The 16129-nt window shown below is 46.4% G+C and overlaps 5 protein-coding genes across 5 annotated transcripts; 3 read left to right on the forward strand and 2 right to left on the reverse strand.

Annotated features, from left to right (window-relative positions):
- The first annotated feature begins 412 nt into the window (after positions 1-412).
- On the forward strand, positions 413-2528 carry GGI43DRAFT_416854 (uncharacterized protein). The gene is made up of 3 exons (XM_083207350.1): positions 413-667; positions 736-2227; positions 2336-2528. The coding sequence occupies exons 1-3, from the start codon at positions 642-644 to the stop codon at positions 2426-2428; spliced, it is 1611 nt and encodes a 536-aa protein (XP_083056033.1). The 5' UTR covers positions 413-641; the 3' UTR covers positions 2429-2528.
- A 1012-nt stretch (positions 2529-3540) lies between these two features.
- GGI43DRAFT_229694 (uncharacterized protein) lies at positions 3541-5869 on the reverse strand. The gene is made up of 2 exons (XM_083200487.1): positions 5864-5869; positions 3541-5813 (listed from the first exon to the last, which is right to left on the reverse strand). The coding sequence occupies exon 2, from the start codon at positions 5602-5604 to the stop codon at positions 3643-3645; it is 1962 nt and encodes a 653-aa protein (XP_083056034.1). The 5' UTR covers positions 5605-5813; positions 5864-5869; the 3' UTR covers positions 3541-3642.
- A 561-nt stretch (positions 5870-6430) lies between these two features.
- On the forward strand, positions 6431-8813 carry GGI43DRAFT_416857 (cytochrome P450). Its single transcript, XM_083207351.1, has 5 exons — positions 6431-7012; positions 7070-7908; positions 7972-8082; positions 8153-8319; positions 8389-8813. Exons 1-5 carry the CDS (start codon positions 6802-6804, stop codon positions 8558-8560), a joined length of 1500 nt encoding a protein of 499 aa, XP_083056035.1. The 5' UTR covers positions 6431-6801; the 3' UTR covers positions 8561-8813.
- A 160-nt stretch (positions 8814-8973) lies between these two features.
- On the forward strand, positions 8974-10889 carry GGI43DRAFT_416860 (class I SAM-dependent methyltransferase). The gene is made up of 6 exons (XM_083207352.1): positions 8974-9402; positions 9465-9484; positions 9551-9633; positions 9703-9970; positions 10035-10497; positions 10555-10889. Exons 1-6 carry the CDS (start codon positions 9295-9297, stop codon positions 10663-10665), a joined length of 1053 nt encoding a protein of 350 aa, XP_083056036.1. The 5' UTR covers positions 8974-9294; the 3' UTR covers positions 10666-10889.
- A 401-nt stretch (positions 10890-11290) lies between these two features.
- GGI43DRAFT_425900 (uncharacterized protein) lies at positions 11291-15568 on the reverse strand (the record flags this gene model as incomplete). The annotated part of the gene is made up of 11 exons (XM_083208565.1): positions 11291-11692; positions 11799-11879; positions 12048-12504; positions 12553-12606; positions 12636-12808; positions 12914-13124; positions 13178-13202; positions 13255-13666; positions 14068-14358; positions 14404-14625; positions 14684-15568. The coding sequence occupies 11 exons, from the start codon at positions 15566-15568 to the stop codon at positions 11291-11293; spliced, it is 3213 nt and encodes a 1070-aa protein (XP_083056037.1).
- Between the last annotated feature and the right edge of the window lie 561 nt (positions 15569-16129).

Raw genomic sequence — 16129 nt, forward strand, 5'->3', positions numbered from 1 at the left:
TAGTAAAGCCTTAGAATCAGGTCCTTTCCAGTGAGTTATTTAGTATTTGGCTCTAGTGCGTTCTAAAATCTACATTCATTGGTGAATTCCTTAGTTGCAGATTTACTAGTGTAAGCCGTAATTCCTAGCAAGCCAAATCCTATAATAATAGCATTGGCATTCAGTACATCAAATTGATCATCATGAGTATGTCATAGGAGGTAATGGCGAACAGTAGTTATTATAAAAGAGGGAGAAAAAACTAGTCCATTTACAAATGTAATAAATACGCACTACCGAATCTTCTTAAGGATAATACTTAAATCTTCGTTCGGAGGTTAAAAAATGGGATAGGTAGATACCAAATAACCTAAATAACATCACGTCACTGGTGCATACCAAATGAAGTAACCGTTTCGAATTAGCTACCCCGCAATGCGTGCCGCTCGATCCGCGTACCCATCTAGAAGAGTTTCGCTGCGGACTCTTTAATACGCGTGTAGACAGAAGGATTTGAACATAGCCACTCCTATATATGGAACAAAATTCCTTCTCCCATTCAACTATTCTCAATTATCTTGGAATAAAGGAGTATTCCAGTGAATATTAATGTTGATAAATTTAAATTTAAAACTTGCGATAATCGTGGATAATTGACAGACATGGCAGGCAATGATGATTACAATAGGTGTGTATAGGACCCTGGGAAGCACGAAGGACAACTATATCACGAAATAATTCTCATGCTTAATTTAGGTATCTGCAACCTGGCAATACAGGAGGAGGAGCCTATCAGAATCAGTATGACGGTAATAGAAATAGGTCGGTATCGCCCGTGAGTTCTCACTCTCAGAGTGGTAGACGTAAAGGGCTGGTGAGTGGCCTCGTCAGAGGCGTGGCCGCTGGAATAGGTCTGGCCTCTGAGAGCTACCACAACCATCAAGAAAAGAAGAAAGCACAAGCAGCTGCTGCAACAGCTGGAGAAAGCTCAAGAGCGATTCAGAATGATGGAGCGCAGCACCAGCGCCACGGCTCACATCAAAGTGATGAATATGGCTCTTCAGATAGCGATGAACATGAAGGGCCTTTAAAGGCTGACCCGGAGACATCTCGAGATTTGGAAGAGGCAGCATGGAACCTTGATGCGGCTCAATCACAACTAGAGCCACCACCTGATTATGCTACCGTCATGGAACAAGACATTAACGCCCAGGAGATGGCTGAAGGCTTTGTACGGAATCATACGCTGCCACCAAGTCACCAGGTTCAGTATCAGAAATTACCAATGCCTGTGATCCTTCCGCAACGGCGACCAGGAGAGCGTGCCCGTGGATTTATACATGCTTATGCACCGCTTCTACAGAACGTGGGCATTGATCAAACGACATTTATGGATTTCATTAGAGACCTGAATCTGGCAACTGCTCCATCGCCATGGATCAACGCCATCAACCTTGCAGCTGTTGCTGTACAACATGTTCCCGAGCCTATCACAATTGCGGTTTCTATCGCTGCACAAGTAACTACCCAAGTGAGCCTCCAAGCACACAGCCGCTCCAAGACGAACGCCTTTTTGAACAAAGTAAATGCGGAATTCTTCCGCCCACTCGGATTAATAGCCATCATTTTGACTTGGAAGCCGAGCAATCCCGGCGAGGTCGTCACACAGGTCACGTTTGATGCAGCCGTAGATCAAGCTGCACAGAATGTTTCAGGGTCTGGATCGGGAGGAAGCAGTGGAATCCGCAATAAAATGCAAGCTTCGCATGGAATAACAGACTTTGAATGGCCTGAGTCGGCACCGTTAGTGTTTCCAACTTTGGACAAACTCTCCAGCACTCCTGAAGGTCGACAGGCGGTGGAAGATGCTGAAAAGAAGCAACCCAACAGCATGAAGCGCAGCATGTTGTTCGCAATGGACTACATGGATAAAAGAGCTCAGGCTCAATGGGCGGCCGATCATCCAGAGAGTCAGCTTGCTCAACTAGGCGTCAAGCCTGAGTTTCACTCGCGTTACGCGGATCCCAACCATCCAGCTAGCAGTGGTAGTCTCTTGGCCTTGCTGACAGGTGGTGCCGTCGGCGGCGGTATAAGCGAACGAAAACAGGCCAAACGTGCTAGAAGAGACGCTCGACGAGACCGAAGATCAGATAGGAGAGAAGCAAGAAGAGAAGAAAGAGGGCCGACAATCTTAGGAACAGTTGGGCCTGGAGCTCTGATTCGCGGCATCAAGAAATTTATACACGAGGTTCGTTCAACTATAACCTTTTTTTTTTTTTTTTTTTTTGGCACTGAGTTCATTTTCTAAACCTCGTCCGAAATACGTATGAAAACATTTTGCTAATGGTTCCTAAAGGATGTCTTGTATCTCATGATCACCAACCTGCCGTCAGCGGAGGAGATGAGAGCAGCGGAACAATTCCTGCAGGCACACCCTCTACAGGGCTAAGTTACGGAAGAATGATTTATATGCGTAATTATTAATATTGGAACATAGTTCCATAGGACAAGCTTTATCTAGCTTTATTAATACCTATCTTCTTCTCTTGCCTTCTGATTCGCTGTTTTACGCATACAGTAAAGGAATCAAAGATATTCCTTCGAAAAGCGTAGAAGCATTTAGTAAGATTAAAATAGTATAGCTATTTCTGTTAGCGAAATTGTTCAAAGCTATACTAGAATCAAGCGAGAACTCGTGTAGGGTCATATGAGATAGCCGATATTATCTGCCGCCAATGCTATTAAGCCGGGGATAGCGTAGCTATTTCCCAGATCGTATACTCCGTAATAGAGACTAATGTACTCCGTAAAGAGAGTGGTTGCTAAGCGAATCTGCCCGTTCAGGTAGCGCAAAGACCGCTAACCGTAAATTTCACTTCTCATAAACTGAGAGAAAAGTTCTACAGGGATAGGAATCCATATCGGAGCGCACAACAGCAAGCGAAGGCCCAGTTATCGGCGACATTTACCATGAAAAAATAGAGCAGTATATTGTTTTGAATGTAGACACATTAACATTACTATTGCAAGTTGTAGATAAGCCGTCACTTGGACTTTCTTCTACGCTCCACCTGGAGATATGATAATTGTTTTTTCCCTGCTAGAAGACAGAATTTTGGGCAAGTGGCTAAATTTTGTAGCACCGCTAATTTCATTAGGTAATTGTTTGAGATATGGTCATCTGATGCAAAGCCTCTGGTATGTCTATGGGTTAACCCACCCACTTATGTGTCAACGATGTTAGTGACCGCATGTAGTATTAGTGGGCAAGCAATTTGATCAGATATCGCAGAACAGAAATGCATCATTTGGCTGCTCTAATAACGTAATGAAACTGATAATATTTACTAATGACTTTTTATCCACAAATGTTTGATCACATGTTGTCTTTTCTTTTATCTGATCTCATTTACTACATTAATTATGGAAATGAAAGCATGTAAGTGGCTAACAAACTAGATAGACCGCCAATTTGAACAAAAGCAACATTTTACATGGCTATTTTATTTTTGATCCAATGAGAATCTTACTGGAATATAATCTACGTGTACTAGTCCATATTCTTTCAATTCGTCGTAAGCTTACAAGCCCCCCAGCCTCTGTTAAAGAATGAGGAGGTACTTCGTCGAAGCACCAGCAATTAAAACCATCTCAGCCCCAGCCTCACCATAAGCTGCACTCTCCGCCGCACATGCAATCACCGCTCAGGTCTAGCACATCCTTGCTTGATCCAAGACACTGGCGAAGATAAGCAGCCCTTCTCCGCAGAAATCCGCACATATCTTTGGCCGCGCTTGAGTATGCCAGTTGAAGGTGTGCATGGGCGGACTTGCCGCTCTCGCCTGTTCCTATGACTCTCAAAGCCTCTGCATATGCCTCTTCACGATCTTCATGGTCGAGATGAGCCGTTCTAGCTTGGCGAGGTCGAGGCAGTTCTTGACACCGCTGTCTCACCGCATCCCTCAGATTCAGCAGGTCAGCCGCATCGTCAGGACGAATCCTACGGTCGCTGCACAGGTTGGATAGCAGGCCCAAGGCCTCGCACGAGTTCGGCGAACTCGTATCGCTCGAGCACGCACACAGGTCTCCACCAGACCGCTCGAAGGTTGCACACGCACTGCCGGCAATGCATCCAATATCAATCTTCCCGCGGGTATCGCGGAGCACGACAGCTTCGAGCGCATCGCACAAGATGTCCATACAGGCTGCCACACCCTCGTATCCAGCCACGGCACCCACCGCAAAGTAGCAGTTGTCCGTGGAGCCTAACCGGGTATCCGAGCATAGATCTCCCACATCATGGCCGAGAGCTGCTGCGACGCACATCCACGGCGGGAGCTTCTCTTCCCAATCGTCCTCGCTGCCGAGCTCATAATGCATGAGGACATCCCACTGGACTCCATACGCCCAAGAGCGCAATTCCAGGCCTCGCATCAAGCCCAGAGTCGATATGCATCCGGCGTGCCAGTCCAGGACGGACGGCCCAAACTGCACCATAAGCTCGAGAAACGAAATAGTGAAGCGGCCCAGGTTTACGTGGCGCGCAAGCTCGCCGGCGAATTCTGTAAAGTCGCTATCCCGAACACGGCCATGATCCAGGGCCGTGAGATAAACCCCAAGCAGCAAAAGCTCCAGCCCTTGCTCAAGCGTGTTGACGTGGTTGTTGAGGAAGAAATAATGCAGCAAAACAGTTTCCACCGAGCCACGCGCGCCCTTGGCTATTTCCTCGCTGGCTTTGCCGCCTTCTTTAGCGATGTGACTGCGGCCCGGCCCGGCCAGCCACATTATATCCGCAAAGATTTCCGGCGTCGCTCCCGACCACATGCAACGTTCATATGCAAGGTCAATTTTTTCCTTCGTGAGAACTCGACTTGGTTTCTCTGGTTTTGGAGTGCCATTTGAAGTGCCATTTGTAGCTCCGGGCTGGCTCTTGAATGCTTTAAGCCGTCTGGTGGCCGATCTAAGCTGTCTCGTCGTTTCAACAGGCTGGTTTTTCAACGATCTAAGCTTTTTCGCTGATGCTCTAAGCTGACCGGCAGATGCCTCGGGCTGGCTCGTTAATTTTCCAATAGTCACTTCGATCAGCACGGCCTGCGACTGTCCAGTCGATTCGTGTTTCCGATTGCCGCAGGAACACCAGTGCCTCATCGGCCCAACGTCGTCTTCGATTGGCTGCTGGCGCTTATACACACCAATGGCAGCAGTATCTGACCCCTCAGGCTCACGCAGTTGTCTCGCAGCCTTATCAAGCGCCCAAGCAGACCAACCGTTTTTTAATCCGTACAATGAGATGGTGTCGCACAGATCAGCCCTGCGGGACTTGTCTTCACACCTTCCGGGCCGCTCCACCCCTCCGTGATGCACGACTCGTCCACTTCCATCCAAGGAACGCAGTGCAACAGTGGCGTCGCGGCATGCAAGTTCTTCACGCAGTTGTCTCAGAAATTTGCTTGGGAGGGGCCGTTCAAGTCCCGAGGCGCATCCAACACAGACCCCCACGCCCTGCCAACAGATACTCATCTTGCATGACTGGCATACAGTGATGTTGGCATCGTTCAGTGTAACACCGCTCCAAGACTGGCCTTCTGGAGGCCAAAGAGAAACACGATTTTTTAGCTTAGACATTTTTTATACAATTTGACAGTAAGAAAGTGATATTTCTACCCACGCTGCGCATAAATGTGGGCAACTGCGGCTACTTATATACGCTTTTATAGTGGCATAACGGCGGGGAATCGTGTCCGCCGGCTTCTCTTGATGCCCGGGCGGCAGATGGGTTACGGGCATCGTGTTTAGCAAAATGGATCAGTAGTTTCACGTTCTTCATTGGCTAGCTAGTATCGCGTTATCAGCAAGGTAACGGTGTGTTGGTTGACCCTCGTACATTGTTCTCCATCCGGATTACTAGTACTCCATACCGGAGGTCGGACGATATCTGCGGGGTCAAATACGCTTGAAGGGCTCGTAAACACTGAAATCGGCGGATATTTACAGCCTGGATATATCGTTATGAAACTGAGATCAACGGAAGTATTCCGTATTGGACTCGAGCTGGATCAGGTGAGAGCCAAAGCATAATAGTGTATCATACAAGTAACATTTGTAATGGCATGGGCGTGCTCGTGGTCAGTTGATTTGACGGGCACATCTACCTGGCCCATACAGAACGATATGATTGGCCTCTGGTTACATATTTATGTGTCCCGAAATCCTCAAATACCGTCATCACCGAAGGTGGCTGTACCATTATGGTATCTTGTCATTATTTTCGGAGCCATTGTGGAGGGCTTGGTTCTGCTGATTGGCTTCCAGCTCTCTACTTGTGAGAAATATTGGCGCATCCTTTTTCTTTTTTGGTCATGCATGCATCTAACCATGCCAAGGCAGGGTAAGTTTCATGCATGTACAGGTCACATTTAAGTGGAAAACACGTTTATAAAAGATTTCCATAGATTAGCTATCATCGTGGTTCAAGAGCTGAAGGTTGCATTAGCGTTGTCCAAGCCAAGGCTGTCATAAATAAAAATCCCGCTTTCAAGAAAACCCCCGGCAGAGGCATGATTTCTATGATGCCACCACTCTGTGCTTGCGTTTTTGCGACGGTGGCATGTGTGCCGGAGTACTACCTACAGTTAATTCCATTTGGCCGGGTTGAGGAGATCTGCGCACCTATTCCACGGGCAATTTCACGGGCACTTTGTGCTCTCTCCAAGCAACAATAACCACGCCATTGTTCTCGGCGTCTTGATTGCAAGAGTCACGCAGGCCACAATCTTTGACGCATAATATAGGATTCGAGATTTTTATGAAAACACCATCATCATGCTAGAGGATCTGCTCCGTCTCTGGGTCGCAATTGCGGCTCTGGGTGCTTATTTCAGCATCAGGACCATATACCGCCTGTATTTCCACCAGCTGTCCCATATTCCCGGCCCAAAGCTGGCGGCATGCTCACATCTCTATGAATTTTACTACAATGTCATTCTGGGGGGCAAATACTTGTTTGAAATGGAGAAGATGCACCAGCAATATGGTTAGACGTATTTTGCAACCATCTTCAAGTGACACTACTAAAAAATGGACAACTTAGGACCCATAATTCGCATCAACCCTCGTGAGGTTCACATTAGCGACCCTACTTTCTATGATGAAATCTATGCTTCAAGTAGCCGAAAGAGAGAGAAAGATCCTAAGTTCGTGCCTACATATGCCTTGCCCGGCTCTATGGTGGCGGCTGTGAGCCATGAGGTTCACCACCTTCGCCGAGGTATCTTGAAAGATTTCTTTTCAAGGCGTTCTGTGCTGGAGCTTTCAGATATGATAAATGAACGAGTGCAGACGCTCATGAAACGCCTGGATGGATTTCGGATTGCCCAGTCTACAGTATCCATTGATGATGCCTTCGCGGCGCTAACCTCTGATGTTATCACCTCTTACTGCTGCGGCAAGCACTGGGGGTTTATAGATGATCCCGACTTCCGTAATGATGTCCGCATAGCTACTGCGGATGCTGCGAGCTTTACCCATATTTCCCGATTTTTCCCCTGGCTAGTAACCTTATCGACTTTCCTTTCACCACGAACACTAGCTATTCTTATGCCAGGAAAAGCGGGACTATTTGGATTCCTTGAATCCTTCTTAGAATATGCGCAGAATGGCTCTTCGACGGACAAAAGGAAATCGATGCTTGCCACCTTGGCGGATCCGAGCATCCCGCCACAAGAAAGAACTTTCCATCGGAAAAGAGATGAAGCTTTTGGTATCATTGGTGCCGGAACAGAAACAACAGCGACTGTGCTAACTGTTGCTTTCTATCACCTTGCCCGGGATAATACGGTGAGAGACAAGCTACAGGCAGAGCTGAAACAGCTGATGCCTACGCCGGACAGCACACCGACCTGGATTGAGCTCGAGCGCCTACCTTATCTAGTATGTAAAAAGATCATCTTCACCCCTGGACGCAGCGATTTGTTGCTTATGACTTACCACTAGGATGCTTTCATCAATGAATCCCTGCGTATAGGTTCTCCAATAGTAGGGCGGTACACGCGCGTTGCCCCGACAGAGACTCTAACATACAAGAATTATGTCATTCCTCCAGGAGTAAGCGATAAATGCCTAATCATCTCCCCTCTCATCTCGGTCTGCCTAGTTGTCTAATATTATGCCGAAGACTCCAATGAGCAGTGCCTCCTATTTCGTCCACAAGGACGCTACAATCTTCCCCGACCCAGAAGCCTTCCGCCCCGAGAGATGGATTGAAGCGGCCCAAAAAGGTCAAAATCTCAAGAAGCATCTAGTGACTTTTACCAAAGGAAGCAGAAACTGTATTGGAATAAAGTAATTATAACTTCACCCATGTGATCCCGAATTATAGCCTGCATTGCCCTTTGCTGACCAAAGCTCTAGTCTCGCTTACATGGAATTGTTTCTCGCTGTTGCTGCTTTTGTACGCCGGTTTAATTTAGAGCTGGTTGATACAACGCCAGATGACATTCGTGTTGTTCGAGAGTACATGGTGGGCTTTACGAAGAAAGGCAACATGAAGGTCTATGGGAAGTTGTCACTTGTTGATGAGTAGAGAGACAACGCAGGACAATGCAGAACAACGCAGAACATGCCCCTAACTCAATGTATGCTAGCCGTGTACCGAGTACCTGTCAGAAAGTAAAATAAAATCTGGTAAAAGGCATTGCAAGCCACAAGCAGAAGAGAGCGGCCATTATTAGGTAAACAATCCCAATTTCTCGGGTTACAGTCCACACTTCTGCAGCTGTGACATGTGCCAAAGATGGCGACAGTCTCTCATTGGTTACCAATCTGAAGGATTAGCCCCTTTAACAGGACTCCAGCGGTGTAAAATTGTTTGGTGTCATTGCAAAGTGGAGTTCTCGGCGACGGGTGTCTGGGTAAAGCCGATCGACCCCTGCAAGCAAACGCGCTATTCGGGCACCCAATTGCGGACGAGAATCTCGAGACACCACAGCGTTGGCCCTCCGAGATGGCGATGTGGACAGTGCAATTTGCCACTGTAGGGCGACATTACAATCTGCGGCTGAAAACTAATTCCAGGAGACTTTGCGAGGCCCATGACTAGAGCCCGATCCGTATGCTTTGAGCCTTAGGTTTCCAGACAAGTAGCGGGCGCCTCTTTCGACTAGCCTCTCTCCCTAGTGGAGTTAAGTTTTCGATCCTGGCCTGGTTACTTCGCTAGCCGGCTTTCAGCTCGACTGTTTAAAATGGACCATCTTGCGGCGGCTTCCGTTGACCCTCATCGCAACGTCTGAATCAACCACGCACCTTGAATCTCGAAAGATGGGAGTCATGCCCAACTCTCTACGCAGGCACGGAGAGCATAATGCTCTGCCGGATCTTAGTGACTTCCAGTTCACATTCAACTTCCACGATGCCATTGAGCCTGATGTAGGTTGCCCGCGCCGCCAAATCCCGTTACCGCTCAAGCATACTGACCCGATAACGCGCAGCAGATATCTATGAGAGTAATGTAAGCGTATTGTGAGACATGCGCCTGCGCTGCTGGACTCTGACTTACTTGTGTGTCCGTGCGCAGAGACGACGATGAATCTCTATCAGACAGTGTACTGGACTATCCCGAGGAATTCGGCCGCACCTATCACGCTTACCATGCGGGATGTAAGACACCCGCCCTTATGAGCAACTCATCTCTGGGTCAAACTGACAATGGCCATTTGTGATATTCAGCATACGTTTTTCCTAATGACCTCACGGAACAAGATCGACTAGCGCTCCAAGGGCCCATCATCAAGAAGCTATTTGACGACAGGCTCTATTTTGCCCCGCTCTCCAGATCCAACCCTCCGCAATTCATCCTCGACATAGCCACCGGTGTGGGGGACTGGGCCGTCGAGATGGGCGACTTATTTCCTTCATCGCGGGTTATTGGCACGGACCTGTCCCCGATCCAGCCCTCAATGGTACCTCCAAATGTTGAATTCTACGTCGAAGACTCGTAAGTACCTAACCAACAGACGCGCCTTAAACATCACTCCCACTAATCAACTGCAACTTTGCAGATCGGAGCCGTGGAGCTACTCAGATAAGTTCGGCTATATACACACCCGACTCACTGCCGGTTCCTGGAGTTCCTTCGAGATACAGGTTGCCCGGCAGGCCTTCGACGCGCTTGAGCCGGGTGGCTGGTTCGAGGCACAGGAAACAGAAGCCTTTTTCGGCTGCGATGACGGCACCTTGGACCCTAACGGACCCATGTGCACATGGTTCCACGAAATGAGAGTTGCTTCTGAGAAACTTAACCGTCCTGCGACTTTAGGCTCCAGTTTAAAGGAAATCTTTGAGAGGGTCGGCTTCGTTGAGGTGGAACAATTTGTCTTCAGACTACCACTCAACGGATGGCCTAGAGATGAGCGCCTCAAGGACTTGGGCTGGATGTGGGGACAAAACTTCTCGCAGGGGTTGAACGGATTCTCCATCCAGCTCATGAGCAGAGTATATGGCCGAACTCAGGACGAAATTGAGGTTAGCAGCAGACTCGATATTCCCGCTTCACCATCATTTTTACTGACTTATTGTTAGCTATCACTCGTCAAAGTCCGAGAAGAACTACTTAACCCACATATACACGCTTATATGCCCATTTTCGTGGTGTATGGAAGGAAGCCGTTCATTGGAGAGATGGTCGAGTAAAGCTGCAACAATATAATCACGCAAAAACACGCGCTCATATACATGTATATTTTGTTTCGTTGGGGATGCTAATTTTCTCGCTCCTATGCTTAAATAACTATTTGTAATAGGTTCAGGGCTGAACGGGGTTTCGGCCGGATGGAAAAGGATGGTTAGGATAAATATATATAGATAGGCGTCTTAAATGTTTATACGCAAAACCATTTACTTTGTGTAAGCGACATACTGAGTAGGTAAAAATTATAACAGTGTGAAAAAGCCGCGGTAATTAAAAATCAGCTACTCAGCCTTTGAATTGTTGTGTTTGGATATTAGCTCTTATAAACTTTTGAGCGAGGCCGACTATACGTGTTATATAACGCATTGAAGTCTCAAATAGATGCTGCTAGATCCATATAGCTATCTTAAAACTAAGCTATTTGAACCATATATGTTTCTGGTCTAGCAATTCACACCAAATAGCCAGGTCATATATTGTAATGTTTGATATATTATGTTTATAGGAAGTTCTAAATTCTCGTTCCTACTTGCATGAATCGTCCAGATGGCCATATGCTCCAGTATCCTACAGGCTTGTCTGATCATGCTCCCCACGAGTCGCTTCAGCTCTTGCAGCCAAGAGTCTTTAAATAATGTCCCTATGACCATTTTTGGCAGCGGCCTGCAAAGCTGTTTGGCCATAATACCAAGCAGGTGCAAAGTTTACATTAGCCCCAGCAGCCAAGAGTTGCTCGACAATATCAAGACGACCACCGGCAATCGCTGCTATACATGCTTTAATCACTTCAGATCCTAAAATCTCGCCTTCATAAAGGATATCAAGAACGAAATCGAGCATGGTGATATCGCCTGTAGCCGCTGCGTTTTCCAGAATCTGATCTCTAAGTGTAATTGAAATCTTGCCCGCAAGAAAAAAAAGTCGTATGAGGGCATAATGATGGCTTTTAATGCTCCAGTTCAGTATAAATGAACTGCTTTCATTGAATGTTGCTTCTCCCCAAACGTTCTCCATGAGGTCGTGTCCCTCCTATCATTCTTTCCCATAGAGTCCAGGTCTTAGATTTATCTTTCTGAAATCTGGTCGTATGGAAGATACAATGAGTTGATGCATATCTAAGGAAGGGATACGCTACCTGGAGGCGCTCCTTCGTTTCTCTGGTATCGCTTCGCTGGAAAGAGGCTAAAGATTCGACAGCACTGGCAGCTGCTGAACCCTCTCGATTGTCTAAACTAGATTTCCACAAAGTGGGGATGGAAGAAATAGCGGCCCTTTATTGTGATCTCAAAGCTGTGCTTGCGATGGCAGTAGGTAGCATAGGCGGCATAGGCCGTTGTCGCCGGGCCAGAGTTGTCTTGAAATCATTAAAGTTAAGATATGTAACGCATATCTCGCCGATATGATGATCGGCATTCTCGAGTTTCAAGTGAAATTGATTATGCCTGGCTTTAGAAGCCTTCTCAAGGAAGAACTGGCGAACGGTCTGATGGGCAAACTGCACGGTTTGTAACTCTTCGTCAACATAAACAAGATTTTCGTACCACGAGCTGATGTTATAAATTCCATTTGAATGGCGCTCTGGCATTGAATACTGCTGTCCAATCCCAATGAAGATAAGTTCTCTCAGTTGATCAAGAGATAGCGGTTCTTTTGAAACAGCAACCCATCGGAATACTTGCTGTGCGGTGGCTGTGCTCTTTTCTCCTCGAGAAACTATGCGGCCGACAGCTCTATCAAATGTCTCTTCTAAACTTTTTGGGAGGTTGAGAATAGCCTTTCGAATATCATCATCACAATGCTGTAAGCCGAGCTCATCGATTTGGAAGGCCACCCAGAGGAACCTATAACTATAAGCGTACGAACTGCTGTTGTCGAATCTCCCGACTTACGTGCCATCTGCCCCTTCCCTTAGTGCCAGTTTAATTTCCTCGATTAGGTTCCATCTCCAACTATGAGCTCTTCTCTTTCTAACTTGTCTTGCACCATGTGCTCAAAATATGTTACTATATCTGATTGAGCTGCCGAACATTTCATAGAAACACGGCCATGAGTTGGGAACTTGTTCTGCATCTCTCTGGCGACGCTGTCACGGCTAGCGAGGAAAATTTTCGTGGTCGATTCAACAGACGCAAGCTTGGAAAGAACCTAAAGTACATCATCGCGATCTTGTTTTTCGCATTCATCTATCCCGTCTATGAGGATGTAAAGTATTCGAAACGATGTGGCTAATTTTGAAAGCAGTTCAAGAACTTCTTCTAAACTGGATGAAGCCAGTTGTAGCTTTTCTAATAAATACTCAATTTCTTGAGAGAGTCCTGTGTGGTTTAGTATCTGTTGAATAATTGATTGAAGTATGGCTTCCGCAGTCAATGAGTTCCGATCATCAAACCGGACGAAGAAGAAAGAAATAAAAATGTCTGGATGTCGCTTTTCTGTCAGAAGCTTATCAATAACGCTTGCCCTAGCTTTTGGTTAGAATATGCGTCCGCCAGAAGATATAAACAATGCGCTCACATGAGAATTGTTTTTCCTAATCCAACTATAAATAATTAAATAACTTACTATGTAAACGGCATACAAAGACCACTTACTTTTCCCATAACACCAGAGTAAAGGAGATTCAGTGTTACGGATCCACTGAGAAAACTCGCGCGTCTGAAATAGCCACTCTGATGTGCCAGTAAGCCTCTTCTTACGGCTTTGTTTAAGTAGAGTAAGATAGTCATGCTTGGAAAGAGAGTCGAGCAGTTGCTGTTGCCTCTCCTTGGCTTGCCGCTCGTCACTTTGCAACTGCCATGCTTCCACTTTGCTAAATTTCCCCTGATTTCGTGAAAACAGGTTTCTTAGCCTTCTTTCTTTTGAAGCTTCTTCTCTCTTCTCACTCTGGAGTCGTTGGTTTCGGTGATCTGCTTGTGCTTTTCCAGCATAGAGTGTTGTGTTAACATCCGTGCTATATCTCTTGATGTCTTCTACATCTCGCTTAAACTCTTGTTCGAATGATTCCTGAAGAGAGGTAAAAAAATACGTTGACCCTTCTCTCTGTTAGTCACAACTAAATGAGTAACAAGATAAGCCAACATACATGTACGTTGAGTGATTTCCACTGTGTGTTTGCAGCTGCGCACAAGAGACGCATAAAAGTTGCAAAGAGCTTTTTGAAGCTGTGTTGGAGATGGAAATAATATCTGATACTCAGTCCAATGCAGGGAATAGTCTCTAAGATCCATGAATAATTTACAGAGAGCCTCATGGTATAGGTTAGATTTCACGGCCGCCTAATATTATAAGCATTGTGCTAGCAGCTGGTATCTTGGCAAGTATAACCTTAGGAGCATTGTAAGCTTCACATTTCCCCATAAGAGAGGACCGATTCCCTTGAGCATAGAAATGAATGTTTCAACAACGGCGGAGAAATCTCTAACAGATTGCAAGACAGAATGCAGTCGACTGGCGATACTACAGCCTTGCCTATTCCTGTTCAGCGAGTCGAGCTGGGCGGTAAGGATGAGAACGGCATCGGCATCTGGAATCGCGATAATATCTTGTAATTCTTGGCGTTGATTATCGTTAAGTGAACTTTGAAAATCAAAAATCGCGTCCCGTAACGCTGGCGACCCTTTTAAATGCACAAGTGCAGAGACAGATGAAGATTTTTCCAGTTTTGAATGCATAATCTTCTTCAACTGCGCTGGCGTCTAACGGTCCTGCCTGTCAGAGTCTAGTATCCTGTTAATAGTTACAATGAAGCCAACAAAAGATTTCATCTCACCAGTACTAATTACATGCAATAATGGCCGCGGATTGTCTGCTAAATCGTATTGTCCCAGCATAGCTTTAGCTGCAGCTGCAGCTGTCGCCGCCGCAAACGGCTGCCAAATCTTATTCTTGTGACTATCCGCATAGTCACAAATTCCCTTTACGACAATACAAGGAGCCTCATCCCAAAGCCCAGCTCCTTCCATCTCGAAAGCTATGACATTATCTAGCAATCTGATCACGATGATCGCCTGATTTCATCACTGTATCTGCAGAAGCGATGCGCCCAACAAAAATATTTGGGCGTTGTGCCTCTTCTCGTTTTAGATCTCGCTTCATAAACAAGCGCTGCCTAGGGATTAGCCTGTCTTCGTCACATCCTAGCTCAGCACAAGATGCCTGGGCAGCCTCGTCACAAAATCTATCACTTTCATCTTGACAGAAATCGCAAACGCGTTCTCTATGTTTGTGGCGGTATGCCGCAGCAAAGAGCTTGTCTTCAATGGGACCGGGATAATGATATTCATCTTGATGATAGGATCTAGCGAGAGCTGCGCGCTGTAAAGCCATGAGATTGTTGGCGGTGTTGCGCCGTAGATCGTCTCTCCCAGCATTCGTTTTGAAATAAGCCAGTAGGCTACGTATATTTTTGTTTGGGGCGCCTAAAGAAGTCTCTGTTGCTTCTTTCGGGATTAATTCGCCAGGATATCGTCTACCAAAGTCATATTGCACTATAGTTTCACCAATAACCACATCACCTAGAAGAGCCTCATGAGAGCCCAAAGTAGGAACTCCGCCACAAACGCCAACAAGGAGCACGAGCTTCAGATTTTGGTAGCTTGTCCACAAATTAGCCGCCGAGCCAGCAACTGTGGCCTTGCCCATGTTCAGAAGAAGCATGAGAACAACGTTATGTGCGCCAATTCTCCCGTTCCTATAGACATTCGTGTCTCCAGAGGTACGACCGTACTGTCTCCCATCTTGGTCCCAAAATTCGTCAACAAGGAGAATGGCGGCATCGTATTCGAGTAGCAAAGCGCAAATGATTGCGATGTGGAAGTCTTGTCGGCGTGAGGGCCGCTCATAAGTGAATTCGGTATCAGATGGCAAAAGAGAAGCCGAAGAAAACGACGTTTTGGCTGATGCCATTTCCTTTTATCTAGCGCCAGTAAAATTCGGCGCTGTTCTGCCTTTAAAAGGCGATAGACTCAATACTATCCCCCAGCCTGCAGCAGTCATAGCATAGTGAGTAGTGAGGTCACAAGATATTAAAAGCCCTCCAGAAGCAGATCGGCAAAGAGAATAATTATTGAACAGGCAAGATCTGTGCAAAGCTACTATTAGGGATACTCCCGTGCGGTTTCATAGATAAGGTGTAGCTTGAAGAGATATTTTGATAATTGAGGGGAAGAGTTTGACCTGCGGAAGTGACAGGATATCTTGAGCGGCTCATGTCAGTTTGGTTGGTTAGGCTTGGCGGATTAGAATACTAGCAAGGCTAGATCATACAACTACAGTACAAATTATAACGAAATAGGTATAACCGTAATTTTTCCCATTACTGTAGTAAGCGCTGCCATGACTTACAATGAATGTATATAGATTTTATCACATTTCCTGGAGCTACTGTATCTCCTGCAGCATCGAAAAGTTCTGCGTTTGCCGATGACGATGAAAGCTCTATAATCAAAGCCCCCACAACAACCGCAT

Source organism: Trichoderma evansii, assembly GCF_050947405.1.
Source record: "Trichoderma evansii strain SZMC 28006 chromosome Unknown GGI43scaffold_29, whole genome shotgun sequence".
In the NCBI taxonomy this organism is placed as follows: Eukaryota; Fungi; Ascomycota; class Sordariomycetes; order Hypocreales; family Hypocreaceae; genus Trichoderma; species Trichoderma evansii.

What these genes read in the sequence shown, in the direction of transcription:
- GGI43DRAFT_416854 (XM_083207350.1), top strand. Translation starts at nt 642, where the DNA reads ATGGCAGGCAATGATGATTACAATAG. An exon ending in GGCAATGATGATTACAATAG is followed by an intron (nt 668 to 735) that starts GTGTGTATAGGA and finishes TGCTTAATTTAG; the next exon opens with GTATCTGCAACCTGGCAATA. An exon ending in TCAAGAAATTTATACACGAG is followed by an intron (nt 2,228 to 2,335) that starts GTTCGTTCAACT and finishes TGGTTCCTAAAG; the next exon opens with GATGTCTTGTATCTCATGAT.
- GGI43DRAFT_229694 (XM_083200487.1), bottom strand. Translation starts at nt 5,604, where the DNA reads ATGTCTAAGCTAAAAAATCGTGTTTCTCTTTGGCCTCCAGAAGGCCAG.
- GGI43DRAFT_416857 (XM_083207351.1), top strand. Translation starts at nt 6,802, where the DNA reads ATGCTAGAGGATCTGCTCCGTCTCTGGGTCGCAATTGCGGCTCTGGGT. An exon ending in GAAGATGCACCAGCAATATG is followed by an intron (nt 7,013 to 7,069) that starts GTTAGACGTATT and finishes TGGACAACTTAG; the next exon opens with GACCCATAATTCGCATCAAC. An exon ending in TCGAGCGCCTACCTTATCTA is followed by an intron (nt 7,909 to 7,971) that starts GTATGTAAAAAG and finishes ACTTACCACTAG; the next exon opens with GATGCTTTCATCAATGAATC.
- GGI43DRAFT_416860 (XM_083207352.1), top strand. Translation starts at nt 9,295, where the DNA reads ATGGGAGTCATGCCCAACTCTCTACGCAGGCACGGAGAGCATAATGCT. An exon ending in CAGATATCTATGAGAGTAAT is followed by an intron (nt 9,485 to 9,550) that starts GTAAGCGTATTG and finishes GTCCGTGCGCAG; the next exon opens with AGACGACGATGAATCTCTAT. An exon ending in GAATTCTACGTCGAAGACTC is followed by an intron (nt 9,971 to 10,034) that starts GTAAGTACCTAA and finishes GCAACTTTGCAG; the next exon opens with ATCGGAGCCGTGGAGCTACT.